At 42.7% G+C, this 20,515-nt stretch overlaps 1 protein-coding gene across 4 annotated transcripts in view; it reads right to left on the bottom strand.

Moving 5' to 3' along the window:
- Window positions 1–20,515, bottom strand: part of sphkap (SPHK1 interactor, AKAP domain containing) — a 439,339-nt gene that overhangs the window by 128,139 nt on the left and 290,685 nt on the right. For 3 of the 4 annotated variants that reach the window (XM_048541821.1, XM_059651147.1, XM_048541823.1), the window contains exon 1: window positions 399–647. The exons of the other annotated variant lie outside the window; for it this stretch is intronic. In XM_048541821.1, coding sequence (XP_048397778.1) covers window positions 399–433 — 35 coding nt within the window. In that variant the 5' untranslated portion in view covers window positions 434–647. Of the gene's footprint in view, window positions 1–398; window positions 648–20,515 lie in introns of those variants that run through there. 4 annotated transcript variants of the gene reach the window in all.

The following is a 20,515-nucleotide window of genomic DNA, read 5'->3' as shown; positions in this document are numbered from 1 at the left end:
CTGTCTTGGAGTTTAGATGACATGTATAAATTGCTCAGGCTTTCCTTTCACAGATTGCATGTGAAAGTCACATTGGAATTACAGTTCCTTTCTAATGAATCACTTTGCGTACAATTGTTCAATATATCACTGTATGTAGTTTGTGCAGACATTAGAATACTGCCTAATTGTACAGTTTGATGACAGCAGGAAGGAGTAAGATGAAATGTGTATCACGAGCATTGTTATTAATGAGGATTTAGGATCCTGCTTAACATGAATTGATAGCAAAGCATTAATTGACAGTTGTACATTTTGATTAGATTAACATTTAAAAGTAACAAAGCTATTTAAAGCAATCAAATATTAAATGAGAGAAGTTTTTTTAAAATGCTCCTTAAGAAGAAATAGCTACATACCCTGATACAGACAGCAAGCTACTGCGATCCATCATTCGCTGAATTACTGAAAATGCACTGACTCCAGCCGTGGTCTCCCACCAGAGGAACAAGCACAGAAAATCACAGAAAAGTCCTTAATGATGATTACACTTCTCACCTCAAATGATTTCGGAATCGCACTGACAATGGAAAAATTCCCTCTCTGCAGCTCAAAAACACAGTAGCTTATATATTTAGCTCTGCACAGCCAGCAGCACTGACACTCTCTTTAAGCAACAGCAAGTAAAATGATTGCATGTGACAGTGCTTGTGCGTCCCACACAGAGAACATGCTGCACTCAGACATGGGACTGAAACCCCATAACCTTCTACAGCAGACTGCAGGGCACCGTGCTTAGCTGACGCACATCTTCTGTCCTTGTATGTCTTAAATAGGACACTGTATTCTTTATGTGTAATTCTTTTGCCACAAATAAATTTCATAACTAAATGATGTGAAAAGAAACAAATAATTTGCTGTTCCCAATAATTAAAATGTGAAAGACAATCTCCCCTCCAAATGAAGCCTACTCTTTAAGCTGCCTTTTAAAGGGATAGTATGATCTTTAAAGCTCTATTACAGGGAACAGAGCATTGCAGCTGCCATTGGAAGAAAAGGAACATAAGCAGTTTGTTCATGCTCCATCACATTGTCATTTGGATGACTAGATTGTCTATTCTTCTGATGCTTTCTCCACATTGTGTTCTGAAATAAGGCCGATACTGAAATCTATTCTAAGCCCTTGCCATTGCCATATTAAAACCAAGCACCAGGACTGGCTGTGTACGATAGGCTACATAACAGCCAAACCACACCACCACTCCACTAACCCTGCAACCTGCACCTCAACATCTCAGCATTGTTTTCATTATAGATATAACATAGACAAAAACACTTGCATTTGTATGGTGCCTATCACAAGTTTGAGTTGCCCAGCACCATTTTACATCCAATTAAGTCCTTATGAAATGTAGCACCTTTCAGAAATACAGCCACCAACTTGTTCATGGTGAGGTCCAGAATAGCAACTCAATAATTACAAAATGATTTGTATAGGTGTTGACTGAGGGTCACGTCTTGGCCAAGATAGCAGAGAGAATGTTGTGACTTGCTCTGAGAAAAATTAACATATCAGCTCAATGCAGCCTTTATGCAACTACTCATAACCCTAAAAGGAGAACAATACAGATGGTAATTTAACAACATCCTCAAATGTTGCAAATTCTGCATACCTTTCCCATTTAAGAAAGCTCATACACTACAATGCATAAATGAACATAAGTTCTTAGAAGATAATTTGAATAAATAAGCTATCAACGATATTTTAAATTAAGAGATTAGGTTGCATGATTGTTTTTACTGTAATCACAGCTAAAACATTGATGATTAATAATTCCAGAACAATTTACAAGAGAAATTTTCCTTAAAATTACGTATGTAATAAAATCATTATTGACAAGAAGTAATGAAAAGAATAATTTATTCCTTCTTTTTCCCGACAAAATTTAAATTATGAACACTGAACTTTGACTTTGATTGCCAAGTTCATTTAATGGTTAGAACTGTGACATTGAATGATTAGCCTCAATGAAGAACCCCAACTTCCAAGGGGCGGTTTCCTTGACAATGATCATCTTCAGTTCCCTTGTGATCTTCACTGCCATGCTCACTTTTACTTTAGCCTAGAGGAGGAATTTTGTTATGACAACTGGTTTATCACACTCTCACTTCGTCAGATCTCCTTTTTCAAGCAAATAGTCTGTACGACACTGACAGTCTCTACCCAATCTTCATTTTGTAAATTTGTAAACACATCTAGTCTATTTTCAACAACTCTACTAATCTTTTTAATCACCTCTGCAGTTTCCCACCGTGATCTTCCAACCAGCACTGAACTCTGTATATTTCATGCTTCATGTATCATTACTCATCACCCACCAGGTCCTGTTTTCCTTTTGCTTTACTATTACCGTAGAATTAAACAAACTAAACATCATCCTAGGAGGGTAATTACAGCTAATTCAGATAAGGTGAGCAACCTGTTGTGGGCTGTGTGATTCTTTATAAGAGAACAGAACATTGTCTCATTTATTTTGAACGGCAACGTGTAAATTATGGCTCAGCTTGTCACCTAGTAAGTGCTTCTGAGAAGCGGGGGGAGGAAGAGGTTCAGTTAGCTGGGTTGGCTACTTTGTGCTGTGGAGATTTTATGCCAACATGGGTTTAATTCTCACATTTGCTGAGGGCTCTACTTCTCAACTTGTCCTGAGGCACTGTGCTCGTCAGGTTAAACGACCACCAATTCTCTCTCTCTAATAAGAGGGCAGCCCAATGATCTGGTAAGACAATGGCTACTTTAGCTTCCGAGAAAATCTGGTCCACATTCTGTGCATTTCTTTTTGCAGCATCATGCAATACTCAGTGAGAAGTGATATTAGAATGTTTTGGATTCCTTTCTTACTCGGAAATATTTCAAAATCTTCTGGTGTAGAGGTGCCAGTGTTGGACTGGGGTGGACAAGGTCAGAAGTCACACGATGCCAGGTTATGATCCAACTGGTTTATTTGAAATCAAAGCTTTCAGGGACCTGCTCCTTGGTCAAGTTGCCTTCACCTGACGAAGGAGTAGCGCTTCAAAAACCTTGTGACTCCGAAAGCATGTTGGACTATAGACTAGCATCAGGTGCCATCTGACTTTCTTCAGGTAGAAGCTGTGGACCATTATCGGATATCAAAACCTCTTGAAAAAAAAACGTTTTTGCAAACAAATTCTTCAAAACTTTAATAGCGGTTCACTAACATTTGAGGAATTGGGTACAGGCTCAATTATTATCACTTTATTGTAACTGTTGATCAAAATAACTTGTCAGTAATTCTGTTCTGAATTTGTTCAGGTAGTTGAAACATAAGCTACAGACTTCTCTACACCAGATTCCATTACGTGAGATACTACCACACCTAAATGTCTGTGGTGAGGCTTCGCACGCTGAAACCTATTGTTTCTTGGGATCAAACTGGGTCCATTCTGCAGAATTTTCTTCACTTCTCTGGAATACTCCATGAGTAATAGGCACCCCAAAAGGTACAGTATCTCTTTGTATAAATGAATCATAAGTAGTTCATTATTGTCAATTACTCCTAATTTGACAACCATTTTAATGGACATTTCTCCATTAGCTATTTTTTAAAAATCACTAGTAGACATTGAATAACTGCCATCTCAATCCCTCATTTACTGTTTGTATATCATCACAAATACAAACACAGCCATTTGGTTTTTGAACTACCACAATGTGTGTGGCCCATTCACTGCTCTTCACCGTCTAAATTGCCCTGTTCTTTCTGGTATATTTATCTCTTACTGTTTCTAAGTGATTAAAAGGTGCTGACCTATCCTTGCAAAATGTTACTTGGGCATCGCCATTTATCTTGACTTTGCCCTTCTGATGCTCAATTGTATCACTTTGTCTGCCTTGTTTAAAGACTAATTTGTGTTTTCTTAGCACTTTGTCAAAGCCAGACATTCAATAACTGATACCTACTGTAAGTAACTACTTATAAATCATTTTGTGGGGTGTGGGCATCACTGGCTGGCCAGCATTTCTTGCCCATCCCAAGTTGCCGTTGAGAAGGTGGTGGTGAGCTGCCTTCTTGAACTGCTGCAGTCCAGCTGCTGTGCGTTGATCCACAATGTCATTAGGGGATGGAATTCCAGGGTTTGGACCCAGTAACAGTGAAAGAATGGCAATACATTTTCATCTCAGGACAGTGAGTGGCTTGGAAGGGAACTTGAAGGTGGTGGTGTTCCTACATATCTCCTGTCCTTCTAGATGGAAGTAGCTGTGCCTTTCAAAGGTGCCGTCTGAGGATCTTTGGTGAAGTTCTGCAGTGCATCTTGTAGATAATACACACTGTTGCTACTGAGTGTCAGTGGTGGAGGGTGTAGATGTCATGCCAATCAAGGGGGCTGCTTTGTCCTGGATGGTGCCAAACTTCTTGAGTGTTGTTGAAGCTGCACTCATCCAGGCAAGTGGGGAGTATTCCATCACACCCCTGGCTTGTGCCTTGTAGATGATGGACAGACTTTGGAGAGTCAGAAGGTAAGTTACTTGCCGTAGTATTCCTAGCCTCTGGCCTGCCCTCGTAGCCGTTGTATTTAAGTGGTGAGTCCAGTCGAGTTTCTGATCAATGATTACTCTCAGGATGTTTATAGTGGGTGATTCAGTAATGGTAACACTGTTGAATGTCAAGAATCAGCGACTAGATTATCTCTTATTACTGATGGTCATAGCCTGGCATTTGTGTGGCACAGATGTTACTTGCCACTTGTCAGCTCAAGCCTGGATATTGTCCAGATTTTGTTGCACATGAACATGGACTGCTTCAGTGTCTGAGGAGTCATGAATGGTGCTGAACAGAGTCACGAATGGTGCTGAACAGTGTGCAATCATCGGCGAACATCCCCACTTTTGACCTTATGTTGGAGGGAAGGTCATTGATGAAGCAGCTGAAGATGGTTGGGCCTAGGACACTATCCTGAGGAACTTCTGCAGAGAGGTCCTGGAGCTGAGATGATTGATCTCCAACAACCACAACCATCTTCCTATGTGCCAGGTATGACTCCAAACATTGGAGAGTTCGCCACCTGATATCCACTGATTCCAGCTTTGCTGGAGGTCCTTGATGCCACACTTGGTCAAATGCAACCTTGATGTCAAGGGCTGTCACTCTCACTTCACCTCTGAAATTCAGCTGTTTTGACCGTGCTTGAACCTAGGCTGTAGTGAGGTGCAGAATGGCCCTGGTGGAACCCAAACTGAGTGTCATTCAGCAGGTTGTTGCTGAACAGATGCTACTGGGGTAGCACTGTTGATGACATCCTCCATCAACTCACTGATGGTCATTAGTAGACTGATGAGGTGGTGTCTTAGATCACAGCCTGTATCCAAGTGGTTATTTTCAGAGTCAGGTAAATATAATTAAGAGAAAGCTCGTCTAATAGCAATTTGCTGAAATATGAATGCTTTTTGAGTAATAATAGATGATTATTGTGGTAATAATAAAAGAGAGAAAACAGAAAAAAAGTTTTGGGCCCTTCTTCCCATTGGGGTCCCCTTGATTGATGGCTGGTCCAGAAGACTTAGGTTTGTTCCTGGCACCATTCACGATTCCAAGCCAAGGCAAAGTCCCACGCCTTGGAATGAAACCCTCTCTCTCTACCTCTCTTATACAGTGTAACAAACAGTAAGGCACAGAAAAAAACAACAAATACAATAGACAAAACTGTTGGCCAGCACAGAAAACACAGCTGGAGTCAAGACAAGTTGTAGGTGCCATCTTCAGCCTATCAAGGAATATTCACAGGGCTCATTTGAGGTCATGTAGCTTGTCAAGCATCACCCTAAACTTTCCCAGCCCATTTTCCCAGCTTGTATAATCTATTTTCCCCATATAGCTGTTTAATATAATTATTATCTTTTAGTCCTTTGGGCCATCCTATACTGGCCATAATTGGACAGGTGGGATTTGTCCTGCTTTTTGTGTACAGGATGTACTTGGGCAATTTTACACATTGTCAGGTGGATACCAGTGTTGTAACTGTACTGGAAGAGCTTGGCTGGGGGAGCAGCAAGTTCTGGAGCACAAGTCTTCAGTACTATTGCCAGAACAATGTCAGAGCCCATAGCCTTTGCTGTATCCAGTCCCTCCAACCATTTCTTGATATCACGTGGAGTGAATCGAATTGGCTGAAGACTGATATCAGTAATGCTGGGGACCACTGGAGGAAGCCGAGATGGATCATCCATTTGGCACTTCTGGTTGAAGATTGCAGCGAATACTTCAGCCTTATATTTTGCACTGATGTGCTGGGCTCTTCCATCATTGAGAATGGGGATATTTGTGGAGCGTCTTCCTCCAGAGAGTTGCTTAATTGTCCACCACCATTCATGACTGGAATGGGCGGGACAGCAGAGTTTAGATATGATCCGTTGGTTGTGGGAAACCTTAGCTCTGTCTATCACTTGCTGCCTGTGCTGTTTGACGTGCAAGTAGTACTGTTTGCTGACGTCACCAGGTTGATACCTCATCTTCAGGTATGCATGGTGCTGCTCCTGGCATGCCCCCTTGAACTCTCCATTGAACCAGTGTTGATCCCCTGGCTTGATGGTAATGGTTGAGTAGGGGATATGCTGGGCCATGAAGTTACAGATTGTGCTGGAGTACAGTTCTGCTGCTGTTGATGGGCCACTGCGCTTCATGAATGCCCAGTCTTGAATTGCTAGATCTGTGTGAAGTCTGTCCCATTTAACACGTTGATAGTCACACAACACGATGGAGGTTATTCTCAATGGGAAGGCAGGAATTTGTCTCAACAAGGACTGTGGGGCAGTCGCTCTTACCAATACTGTCTTGGACAGATGCAACTGCAGCTGGCAGATTGGTAAGGATGGGGCGAAATAAGTTTTTCCCTCCTGCTGGTTCCCTCACTACATGCCACTGACCCAGTCTAGCAGCTATGTCCTTTAGAACCCGACCAGCTCAATTAGTAGTGCTGTTGCCGAGCCACTCTTGGTGGTGGACATTGAAATCCCCCACCCAGAGTACATTTGTGCCCTGGCCATCCTCAGCGCCTCCTCTAAGTGTTTTTCAACAATGAGGAATATTGATTCATCAGCTGAGGGACGACGGTATGTGGCAATCAGCAGGAAGTTTCCTTGCCCACATTTAACCTGAAGCCATGATACTTCATGAGGCCCAGAGTCAATGCTAAGGAGTCCTAGAGCAACACCATCCTAACTGTATACCATTGTGCTGCCCCCTTTGCTGTGTCTATCCGGCCAGTGGGTCAGGTCAGTGATGGTGATGATGGTGCTTGGGACATTGTCTGTAAGGTATGATTCTTCCGTGAGTATGACTGTGTCAGGCTGTTGCTTGACTAATCTGTCAGACAGCTCTCTCAATTTTGGCATTCGCCCCCAGATGTTTGTGAGGAGGACTTTGCAGGGTCGACAGGGCTGTTTCTGCCTTTGTCTTTCCTGGTGCCTAGGTCAATGCCAGATGATCTGCCCAGTTTCATTTCTTTGAGACTTTGTAGTGATTGATGCAACTGAATGGCTTGCTAGGACATTTCAGAGGGTAGTTGAGAGTCAATCACATTGCTGTGGTTCTGGAGTCACATGTAGGCCAGACGATTTGAGGATGGCAGATTTCCTTCCTTGAAGGACATTAGCAAGCCACATGGGCTTTTCTGACAATCGGAAATGATTTCATGGTCATCAACAGATTCTTAATTCCAGATATATTTTATTGAATTCAGATTCCATCATCTGCCAGGGTAGGACTTGGACCTGAGTCCCCAGAATATTACAAACTTGCCAGAAAAGCTCAGCAGGTCTGGCAGCATCCCTGAAGGAGAAAACAGAGTTAATGTTTCACGTCCAGTGACCCTTCCTCTCTGAGAAGCCAGTTTGGACACGAAACGTTAACTCTGTTTTCTCCTTCAGGGATGCTGATGGACCTGTTGAGCTTTTCCAGCAACTTTGTTTTTCTTCCTGATTTACAGCATCTGAAGTTCTTTTGGTTTTCTCCAGAATATTATCTGGGTCTCCAGATTAATAGTCTAGCAATAACACTACTAGGCCACCATCTTGCCCTGAATAGCGCAGCCCACATTAACAATATCTTTATGGACATTTCCTTCCCCCTAGGGTGACTTTGTTATCTTCTATGGTGACGAATGGCAAGTAATAAATGTCTATCTTATTCCTAACTCTAACTTGACCTAACAGTGGAATATGGAAATCAGAATGGGTAGTGAATTTCACACCAGTTGTGTATAGGGCAATACAGCTGAGAGACTTGTGTCCTTCTGAGAAAATAGAAGTGTTGTATCAATGATGCAAGTAGGTTATGAGTCTCTGATTTTCATTTGTGTGGTGCCATGGGAATTATGTCTTCAACCTTACTGATTTCATCTCCCATATGCTGCTTCTCTTGCTGTATGAGTGAGTACAATTGTTAACCTTCCTGCTCGATAACATCAATTTCTTTTGCCACATCTATACGTGCATTGAAGAATTTCAAGCTTTGAACTAGCTCGAGACGTTACTACGACCTGGGTCTAGTACATACTGTGACCTGGATCTTTACTATAACTTGGAAAAGTACCACTTCTTTGATTCCTGCATACAATCGGAATATGATCAACAGTACCCCAGGATTAGCATTATGGCTGGAAATAGGCATTTAAATGAGGTGGCTACCATGGCAATGTTAGTGTCTACATTTCTAACGCTGCGACTCTGAATTTGATTGCCGTGACCTGCGACTTACTGAAATTCAGTGGATCTCCCCAGCAAACTCCAAACAAGAACTCCATTGCAATTTGCAACTCTCTCTTCCTGCCATTTCCACAGCTGTTACCTCATCAGAGGATTCCTTCCACATCAGCTTGTGGCCTTTGGTCAAAAGCTTGGTCTGTATTTTACTGTTCTTTAAATCTCGTACACGTGCATTTTGAATTTTGCAAGAGGACAGAACTCAGTAAGTTAGAGGCTAAGAGCCTTAGATCACATGCTGTAACATGTTGATGATGTCATGAGCATATTCCTTAAAGGTATATGCATTTGCTGCAAGACAACGTAACACGCCCCTTTTCCTCAAAAAGAAATTCCAAACAGGTTTACATCTACGTACTTATGCTTATGTTGTCAAATTAACAATTATATAGATATGTAGAATCAAAGTGAACAAGATTAATAATGCAAACTTCCTTTCAAAGTTTTGAGGGTTTGACAACTCATCCTGATCTGGCGATTGTGTAGCCACTGTGAGAGCTCCTCGTTATGAGGAACATCAGCTGCCCTCAAATGTTGAAGATTTGTCAGACCAGGAGGAGGTCATAGACAGAGTGCTTAATAAATGCTGGGGGATGCCAGATAAAGCCTGACCCAAGCGAGGTTTACCCAACAATATACTATTTGCATGACCAGCATCCAATCACCTGATATAAGAACCAAACGCTATTACCATCCCTTGCAGAGCTCCTTATAAACCTACAACTTCTACCCATTCTTCCCGAACAGAAGGGGCAATGGAACTTTGTCACACACATTAGGAAATTAGTGCTGCTATCAAAAATCTTTACAACACTCACACATACATGCATAAACCTACATTTCCCAATTATTGTGATTCAGCAACATGCATTTACTGCATTTACACCGTTGTAAGTGACCTGAGCCAGAGTGCATAGTGGGGATGCCCATTGTGCTTACATTTTAAGTCATATTCCACAGAATGATTATCACAACATTCGAATATTCACTAAAGATTGTAAACTAACATCACACAAAGGGATAGACTGAGTTGATGCAGGTAAGATGTTTCTATGATTCTGGAGGCTAGAACTGGGGATGTTACTTAAAGGTAAGGGGATGACATCTAGGACTGAGATAGGAAGAAATGTTTTCACACTGATAGTTATGAATCTTTGGTATCCTGTACCCCATAGCACCGTGGAAGCTCTTGAGGAGATTTAAAATTGACGATGACAAGTTTCTCATTACTGTGGCATAAAATGTTGTGGGGATAATGTGAATAAAACACATTGAAAAGTCCAATCAGCCATGACCATACTAATTGGAGGAGCTGGCTCAATGGAGTGAATGGGCTACTCCTGTTTATAAGATACAAAAAGGAGCACAATTAGGCCATTCAGCCCAACAAGCCTGTTCTTATGTTCACATATTCTATCTCACATCCTGGTCCCCCTTCGAACCTTCAAAATGTACCAAATAGGGGGCATGCTTTTTATACCATTGGAAGTGCTGAAATTTTTCTAAAAGTACACAGAAATATGTACGTTATTGGTTGTGTATATTCAAAATTATAAACCAATACTAAATTACAGTGCCAACTTTGTGCTTTTTCTTTTTAAAGTCTTTGCTTCTTCTGCTCACACCAGCATCTTCAGGTAAGCTGGAGACAATCACGATAATACCCCTTTGCTGTGGATGACCATGGCAAGCATGTGCCGAATGCCCAAGGCTTTGAGAGCTCCAAACTACTGGAATCTCATGTATGGGTCCAAGGGCATGTCTACCCCACCTTGTTCCTTGCCATCATCCCCAGCCTCGCCTAGTAAAGTATTTTGGACCAACAATGAAAGTAGTGAGGCAGTGCTACTCTTTGTGAATGAAGGCTCCTAAGCAGGTGCCATGCACCACTCCTTATTGGCAGGGTGTGACAGCATCTCCCCGTCTCCTTGAGGAGTAGAGCTTCTGGTGCCATGTTCCCCTTTTCACAAAGCCACTGATTCCACAGCTAAAGTGTTGGAATGTACGTCTTAAACAATATCTATCCGCCACTGAGTATTCTGCTGGACCTGCATTTCCACAGAGGGCACCAAACTTTCCACAGAGAAAACCTACTATTCGCACACTGCAAATATAACAGGACCCAGACCGTGTACAGGCTTCTTTACCTTTTTCTCAAGCTTGCACGTAGTCACAAGCATCTCATCTCAATGTTCCCTGCTTGTCTTGGCTTCTCCAACAGGGGCAGCACAGTGGCTCAGTGGTTAGCACTCACAGCACCAATGACTCCAGTTCGATTCCACCCTCAGGTGACTGTCTGTGTGGGGCTTACACATTCTCCCAGTGGCTGCGTGGGTTTCCTCTTGGTGCTCTGGCTTCTTCCCACAGTCCACAGATGTGCAAATTAGGTGGGTTGACCATGCTAATTTGTACAGAGTGTCCAGGGATGTGTAGGCTAGGCGGATTAGCCATGGGAAATGCAGGATTACAGGGATATGGTGGGAGGTTGGGTGTGGTGAGGATGCTTTTGAGAGGGTTGGATGTGGACTCGATGGGCCGATTGGCATGTCTCAGCACTGTAGGGATTAATATGGTTCATGCAGGGGGCTCAAAATCATGGGGCCCCCATAGACGCCTGGTCTTCAGTAGTCCTTAGACTTTCAGGGGAATCTTGGCTGTCAAATCCTCCATCAATTGTGGATTGTGATCCTGAAGCTTAAATTAGCATGTCTGTCTCCTGAGGTGAATGTGGTACTTTTGGTAGGTGATGCAAGGGAGTGACGGTGTGTCCTATGAGAGTTTTGTCTCTCCATTCTGTGAGGTGGAGCTGAAACTGGAACAGGGTGTTGGGTTTGGGGGTGGGGGATAGGTGACATGGTGGGTAAGCTGTCTCTTACTTTCAGTAGAAATACAAAGAATCCACTCACAGTTATGTATAATCTCTTTCCACAAATACGTTGAAGTATTATTCCTTTATCTTTACTTGTCAGCACCAGTCGGTTGAAATTCCAGCTTCTCCACCTATTACTCATTCCACCTTCACCTGTTCTGAACTCACCTATTCAGCTGGGATTGAGAACGAATGTCAAGGAAACCTCCATCAGTCTTCCAGCACTCCCTCAAATTAAGACTTTTTATTCCTGAAGTCAGACAAAAGGATTGAATGTTGTCATGAGGTGTATAATTTCTTAATAAGCATCTACGTCCAGGATAGCTCCCAGCTAATACATGTGAGGTGTTCTTTGCAAACACTGTTCTGCAACTGGTGCAACTTTCAGAGCATGAAAGATCTCCCACATCTTCAATCCACATGTTCCTTCTGATGCAACCAAAACTCACGCCTGATATCCCTCTCCACTCAGACATTTATATCGTTTGATGCCCTGACAGATTCCACTCTCAAATGAACACAAATTGGCATTAACCCTTGCAGAGCATTTATGTTAGAGCTGCTAACCTCCAGTGTAACCTCTGCCCAGTTGGCCTTGTTCAGGTTGGGGGGTGGGGGTCGGGGAAGGGTGCTACTGTCTGGAGGAAACCAGACCTCCCAATGTTCCTTGGAGCCCTGGAAGACATCCTGCAATGAAGCATCCCTGAGCCATGAGGACACCCATTGGCTGATCGGAGACCCAATTGTGATGCCAGCAGCAGCAACTTTTCCATTAGATGAGAGAGTGTCACTACCTTCAGAAGGCAGGCAAACTGCTGCTCCTGTCTGCAGGGAATGAAAGCCTCTCTGGGTGCCTTTTAGACATTGCACCCGGATCTTCGTCCCTGTGAGGTAATAATGGGCGCATACGTTTCCTTCCTATCTCCAACACAAGGTTTGTCAGGCCCATCAATAATGAACAGTTAATGAGCTGGCTGCAGTGTATTTGCATGTAGCCAGCCAGACTGCCTGCAAGCACAAAGTCTTATAGGCTTTCAGCCCGACAGGCAACATGTTCATTACCAATAGGAGATTCTGCTAATGGATTCCCAGCCTGTGGCTATTATTCAAATGATGTTATTTACTCCTCTCCAACAGAAAGGGAGATATACCAAAATGCTCAGATCTTGCAATTTACAGAGAACACATATGCTGTTATTTAAAGTGGTACTATGGAGTCTTATACATCTAACTCAGGGTTGCCAATGCATTGCTGAAATGGTTCATCTGAATGTCAACGCTCCTGCCAGTGTAGTCCTCATTCAGCACTACACTAAAATTTCTGTTTAGATTGTGTGTTCAAAATCAGAAATGAGATTGGTCTCGATAACATTATGGTTCAAAAGCAAGAGTGTGACCAGGTGCTGAACATTTCGGTCAGCCATGGAATACTGTTTGATTTTCAGTGGCACAACATTACAGTGAGCTCTTCATTGTTCAATCACCATGGCAGAGATATTCCTTAAAAAGACAGAGAGAGACAGACACGCACACTCATGCGCGCGCGCACACGCACACACAGACACACACACACACACTCACAAAAGAACCTAATGTGTCAAAGGGAGTGAATTTCCATAAGAGGTCTCCCATTTGTCTTTTATAACCTCAACAGAAGTCCTGCAAATGCCACTGAGAAACAGTCTACATATTGGCAATGCCAGTTTTCCAGGGTTTACCCCAATTCCTCCATCAACATTACATAAGAACATAAGAACCAAGAGCAGGAGTAGGCCTTCTGGCCCCTCGAGCCTGCCCTCCCATTTAATAAGGTCATGGCTGATCTTTGAGACTCAGCTCCACTTACCCGCCCACTCACCATAACCCTTAATTCCTTCACAGTTCAAAAATGCATCTAGACTTGCCTTAAAAACATTCAGCGAAGTAGCTTCAACTGTTTCACTGGGCAGGGAACTCCACAGATTCACAACCCTTTGGGTGAAGAAGTTCCTCCTGACCTCAGTCCTACATCTGCTTCACTTTATTTTGAGGCGATGCTATCTAGCCCTTGTTTCAAAAGCTAGTGGAAACAACCTCCCTGCCTCCACTTTATCTATTCCCTTCATAATCTTATATGTTTCTATAAGATCTCCCCTTATTCTTCTGAATTCCAATGAGTATAATCCCAGTCTACTCAGTCTCTCCTCATAATCCAACCCTCTCAACTCTGGAATCAACCGAGTGAATCTCCTCAGCACACCCTCCAGTTATATCTCTTCTCAAGTAAGGAGACCAAAACTGCACACAGTACTCCAGGTGTGGCCTCACCAGGACCCTATACAGCTGTAGCATGGCCTCCCTGTTTTTAAACTCCATCCCTCTGGCAATGACAGACAAAATTCCATTTGCCTTTTTAATTACCTGCTGCACCTGCAATCCCACCTTCAGCGATTCATGCACAAGGACACCCAAGTCCCTCTGCACAGCAGCATGCTGCAATTTTTTACCATTTAAAACATAGTCAATTTTGCTGTTATTCCTACCAAAATGGATGACCTCACAGTTATCAACATTGTACACCATCTGCCAGACCTTTGCCCACTCACTTAGGCTATCTATATCTCCCTGTAGACTTTCAGTGTCTTCTGCACACTTTGCTCTACCACTTACCTTAGTGTCATCTGCAAATTTTGACACACCACACTTAGTCCCCAACTCCAAATCATCTATGTAAATTGTAAACAATTGAGGTCCCAACATTGATCCCTGAGGCACACCACTAGCCACTGACCGCCAACAAGAAAACACCCGTTTACCCCTACGCTTTGCTTTCTATTGGTCAACCAATCCTCTATCCATGACGATACATTACTTGTAATAAAGTGTGAAGCTGGATGAACACAGCAGGCCAAGCAGCATCTCAGGAGCACAAAAGCTGACGTTTCGGGCCTAGACTCTTCGGGTCTGCTGTGTTCATCCAGCTTCACATTTTATTATCTTGGATTCTCCAACATCTGCAGTTCCCATTATCACCATTACCTGTAATACCGTGCAACTTTATCTTATGTAGCAGCCTTTGGTGTGGCACCTTGTCAAATGCTTTCTGGAAATCCAGATACACCACAGCCACAGGTTCCCCATTGTCTACCATGCAAGTAATATCCTCAAAGAATTCCACCAAATTAGTTAAACATGACCTACCCTTCATGAACCCATGCTGAGTGTTCCCAATGGGACAAGCATCTCATCTCGATACTGTCTATCCCGCGATGATGGAATCCCCTACATCAGATGAATGGGAAATTTCCTCTGTCATGTATCACAAATGGCCAGAATTGAATTCAATGCTCTTTTTTTTATGCTCCTTTTTTATGTTTGCAATTTGTTTTTGAAACAGTTAATACTAATTAGCAGAATTGGTATTGAGCAGCTACAGAACCTGACAATGTGGGTAAAACTAATTATCATCTGGTTTAACCAAAATTATTGCAATATCGCTACGTAATTGCAGCACATTACTGAATCGCACAATTGATTATGGTCACTGCTGCAATTTGACTTAGGTGAATTCATATGTCATTCACAATTGAAGCATTTTCTACAAAAATCAGAGGAGCAAATTCACTCCAGAAATACTATTTCATTTATATATTAGTACAAGTACACAGGATAATGATTGCTAATGGGATTTTTAAATTGCTTCATCTGCATTCTAACAACAATGTTGCATGAAGTTTCTGAGAGACAGGTTTGCTGGAAAATCTAAAATATTCTTGAAGCATGCATTAATTTCATTATTATTAATGTTTGATGTCCCAGGTCATTACATTGCAATGTACTAAGATGAGTGTTGGAGAGAGAGGATTAAGATGACAGGAGAGGAAGCAGGCAGGTGCAGAATTCTATACTGCAGGCCTGAATGGGTGTTCAATAGCTTAACCTTCTTCCGGAGACTGATAATGGTGAAGAGGTAGTGGGTGTGGGCAGAGATAGGCATGGCATGAGAGGTGACAGTCAGCCAATTAATGGCAACAAAAATTGCGAAAAATCACAGATGACTGTTTCCCACATAATGCAGTATTTCATATTGGCAATGGGCTTAGGGCCCACTGGTTGGGGAGCTTGTGGGAGCTCCATGTACATTCAGAAAGGCCCATTAAATGAAGTGCCCACCAGAAAATTAGCTGATGTTGGACTTTATCCAGGATTTAGAATCCCATGGGCAAATATTTCACCTTCCCCCCCTCACTGAAAGGCAATGTCCTGGCGGTGTTATTGCTATCATATTAATCCAGAAACTCAGCAAATGTTCTGGAGACATGGATTCAATTCCTGCCACAGCCAGCAGATGGAATTTGAGTTGAATAAAGTCTGGAATTAAGAGTCTAATAATGACAATGAATCCATTGCCAATTGTTGGAAAAACCCATCTGGTTCACTGGTGAAAATCTGCCGTCCTTACCTGGTCTGGCCTACATGTGACTCCAGACCCAGAGAAAACTGGGCAATTAGGGATGCACAATAAATACTGGTCCAGCCAGTGATGCCCACATCCTGTGAGTAAATTAAGAAAAGGCAGTTCTCCAACGCACAGTAGCACAAATAGGAGCAATGTCTGTTGCCGTTATGACATCTGCCTGAAGCTGAGAATCATGAGGGGCTCAGGCCCTAGATGAATGAGGATGGGACGTACGTTATATCTCACAGTAAAATACGTCAGCAAGCCTTTAAAAGACATGCTTATGAAAGCATCACTGAAAGCGGCACGGTGGCTCAGTGGTTAACACTGCTGCCTCACAGCACCAGCAACTGGGTTCAATTCCGCCCCCGGGCGACTGTCTGTGTCGAGTTTGCAAATTCTTCCTATATCTGCATGGGTTTCCTCTGGGGGCTCCCACTGCCCAAAGATGTGCGTGCTAAGTGGATCGGCCATGCTAAATTGTCCGCAGTGATCAGTGATCACTTAGACTGGTTCCAGCGAGGTGGGTCTGGGTGGGGATGTTCGGAGGGTCAGTGTGGCCTAGTTGGGCCGAAGGGCCTGTTTCGACACTGTGGGGATTCTATGATAATTGTAGCATTTGGCCGAATGTATCAAAATCCTAAATTTCATTTTACTTCAGTTTACATGAAACATATCACTCTTATTGAAAGCATGTTTCTCTGTTGTAAACAAGCAACTTAATATTATGCCATACTGAGGAGTGTAACAGTTGTGCATAATAGTAAGCTGTCATGAACGTTTGTTCCATTTTTCGGTATCATTATATCTACTGACAATTTCTTATGTTATGGGGAGAACAGAAGCCTTGCCACATCAGCTAAAATACCCTGTTGGAGAATAGTTCACCTGAATAGAGGGAGGGGATCAGTTCCTATGTAATGGGAGAAAAAGTCCAATGAAATAGCACCCTCTACTCAGTGTTAGATCCAGTGATTAGGCACAGATTGCTTATTTCAACAAACCTCTGCACCCCCTGTCACCTTCCTAGAACTGTCTCCACTGTTTTTTTTTGGGTTTGTACATGTTGATCCTGCCACCAGCGGTGAGAATGGAGCCCTCAATGGGCCATGAGTTACACATTTACAGTTTTGATTAGCATCTGACCAAAAGGTTACCCTCAAGCCTCCATGCCTCAGGCCTAATAGGATGGACGTGGGAAGGCAGTGTTGTCCCAACTCTGCACCCATACTCACCCCTGACCTCCAAACACACAGCCAGGTGTGGCATTCAATTCCAGTGATAGAGAGAGCTTCAGATACCTAAGTAAGTCTTCCTGGTACGGTTCAAGATTCTTCCCAAAGAACCACTCTATTTCTTAGAAAGAACACGTTTCAAATTTGCATTTTACATTTAAAACCTGTTGTTCTGATTGTTCTTGCATTTCAATGAGCTGTATAGCCTACAGTGACAGTACAACAATCCATAATTTGTTTATGTGGCTTAACTTGCTATGCCTGGCTAAACACTTTGTGCTTGTCCCTTCGGGGATAGCAGTTCCTTCTGTTTGCTGTTACAGAACCTCCAGTGGCAGAAACTGTCCAGATTAATCAGCCTGCGTGCTCCAACAGAATGCCTGTGCAACCTTTAGGTAAAACCTACCTAAGCAGCATTGCAGTATGCAGGAATTTGGAAATTTATATCTGTGCTTGATATTCAATCTCTGATGAGTATCTTGTTCACACATCAAACATACAAAGGCAACTCACAGGCTTGCTTTCACCATCCATGATATATCCGCTGCATTTTTATCACAACTTAGAATGCGGTAAATGGCTCCAAATAGGTTGAAGATGAATTTGTTTTAGGCAAATGTAAAAGTCTTTGGGCGTTTTTTTTTGGATTCTTACAGAATACAAAATCCCTGCTAGCACTTCTGACTGCATCCCTTCCATCGTGATGACACTAAAAATCTCATCAGTGGAGATTTAGCAAACACACACAACAGTCACTTTGATGTATTCTGATCTAGCTTCCGAACTGCCAAGTATAAATGAGTTGGCATATGTAAACTGTGAGCTAGAATGCAGGAGGCAGCTGGAGGTTAGAGACGGGTCAGGAGGATAGGCAGACAGAGTGCAAACAAGGTTCACTCTGGATAAATATGACATGGTAAGTTTATGAAAATGTATGAAGAATGGAAATAAAGTGTGACATTCTCCACAGAACATAGGGTCAAGGGGATTATACAAATATTTTAAAAATGGTATGGCAGGTGCATAGAAAACGATGAAAGGTCATATACTGGGAAGCTACCATTTGCCAAGATACTCTATGAATCCCTATTTCCCATTTGGAGCTTAGGAATTAAGTGTCAACTAAATTTTGAAAATTATGAAAATTAAATTTTTATCCAAATCACCAAAATTAAGTTCATCCTGAATTGGCCTGTTAATTTGGTATGCAAAAGTTATTTCTAAAGTAACTCAGACAATCTAGGATGTGAAAATGATTTTGATTTTTGGCATAAAATACTTTACATTGTTCATAAATAATCAACGCTTGCTGCAGATGTGCCAACGAAAAGTGTTGGAAAGACAAACAAAAAACAAAGAGCTGTGGATGCTGGAAATCTGAAAAAAAAAGCTAAAGAAACCCAGCAGGTCTAGCAGCATCTGTGGAGAGAAGTTAAGTTAACCTTTTAGAATTGGGAAACTGAACCTAAAGCATTGACCCTGCTTTGTCTCCATGAACGTTGCCATATCTGCAGAGATTTTGCAGCAATGTCTGGTTTTATGATGGAAAGACAATGTTCTGACTATTAAAATAGGCAGAAGGTCAGGAGATGACAGCTGATGTTCTTGGATATAACTCTTCATCCAAATTCACAGAACTGGTGACTATCATGTTAATATAGTTTCTTTTGAATGCATCTGTGAGTGGTTAAGAGAGTGAGAGGCAGTGATGGGAAGAGACCTAACAAAAAGTTAAACAGACTGACAGGGGAGTGACATCATGAGTAATTAAGGATAGTGAGAGGGGAGTGATCCCCGCTATTAGTTAAGGAGAAGATGACCCCACAAGTAGTTAAAGCGAGTAAGAGAAGAGTGGCCCAGTGAGTAGTGAAGGAGAGTGAGATGGAAGTGACCTGGTGCATGGTTAAAGGCAGTGGGAAGATAAAACGTGCAATTACATTGCTTGGTATTGTCCATGGAAGTTAGAGAGGAGGTGTGAAAATGGGGGTTTTTAATTATCTGAAAATACACAGAGAATGGGATAGTAGTAGTGTAAAGGACAGAGAATGGTAACAGCTCCCGGGTATATGTGCCAGTACAATGAGAATAGAAACATTGCTCAACCTGGTTCTTGGGAAGAGTTGGGCCAAACAAATCAACTGTTGTCGGGAGACCATCTAGGGGATTGTTACCCTTGTATCATAATGTCACAGGTGGCCATGTAAAAGGATGCTGTGCAATCCAGGGAAATATGAATCGAATGAAACCCCTTTCTGTTGATGAAAGCTGCAGCTTTGCCTGAATGTCACATACGTACAGTCTTAGGCAGCCTGCACCTGGGGGATGTCCACTATATTTCCATGTCCTACAGTCTGGGCTGCAGCACTGACCTTGTCATGAGGAAACTAAATGAACTGATGTGATCTTGCACAATTGGCATCAGTCACTGTTCCGAGTATTTGTGCGTACATGACTGAGCGATCCAAAATTGGTCACCTGTCACTCACTGGAAACAGCCAGTCTCACAACAATGATCTTCACAGCCAGAGGAGAGAATGGCCTCCCACTCCTGCAGGCATCAGGTTCAACTTCAGTATCCCCCAGGATATATAGATCCTGAAATGGCTTTGCACCTTGCACAGGCCCATGGGGTTACATCAGGGCTGAAAAATTCTCGGCCTCCTGTCAACTCCACACATTGTGAGGGGCTCTGTGACCGCAACTTCTCCTTGAGCTGGGAGCTCTTTGTCCTCTGTGGGGGTCTACTGCTTTTCCTGGCCTTGTTAATGATCCAGCTCCTTCTGCATCCATCTTTGCTTTCTTAGATACATGGCAGAAGCAACCAACATGCCACCAGCAACGGAACCCAGCACACTTGATGAAAATGGCCCAAGGTGGGAATAGAAGGAGCAAAAGACTTTTGTAAAATTGGTTCACCAAGCAGACTGGTTTTCATGCAAATATTTTGTCTCCCTTCTAGTTAACAACTTCAGTGCTGTCTAGCCTCCTTTGAAGCACTGTTGCTCTGTCTCTCTGTGCATACAAAATACCATGCAGCAGTTGCGAGAAACACTACATAGGACGGATGGGCAGGAAACTCGCCATCAGAATGCAGGAGCACCAACTTGCAGCAAAATGGCATGACCAATTCACCCATCTCCAAACAGTCATGCCTTACAAGAGGGCTGAGCACAATTCTCCACACAATGAGACATACTGCATTCTGATAAAGGGAG

This window comes from Stegostoma tigrinum, chromosome 14, assembly GCF_030684315.1.
Source record: "Stegostoma tigrinum isolate sSteTig4 chromosome 14, sSteTig4.hap1, whole genome shotgun sequence".
Lineage (NCBI taxonomy): Eukaryota > Metazoa > Chordata > Chondrichthyes > Orectolobiformes > Stegostomatidae > Stegostoma > Stegostoma tigrinum.
The sequence above is the reverse complement of the archived record's forward strand: the minus strand, read 5'-3'. Positions and strand labels throughout refer to the sequence as shown.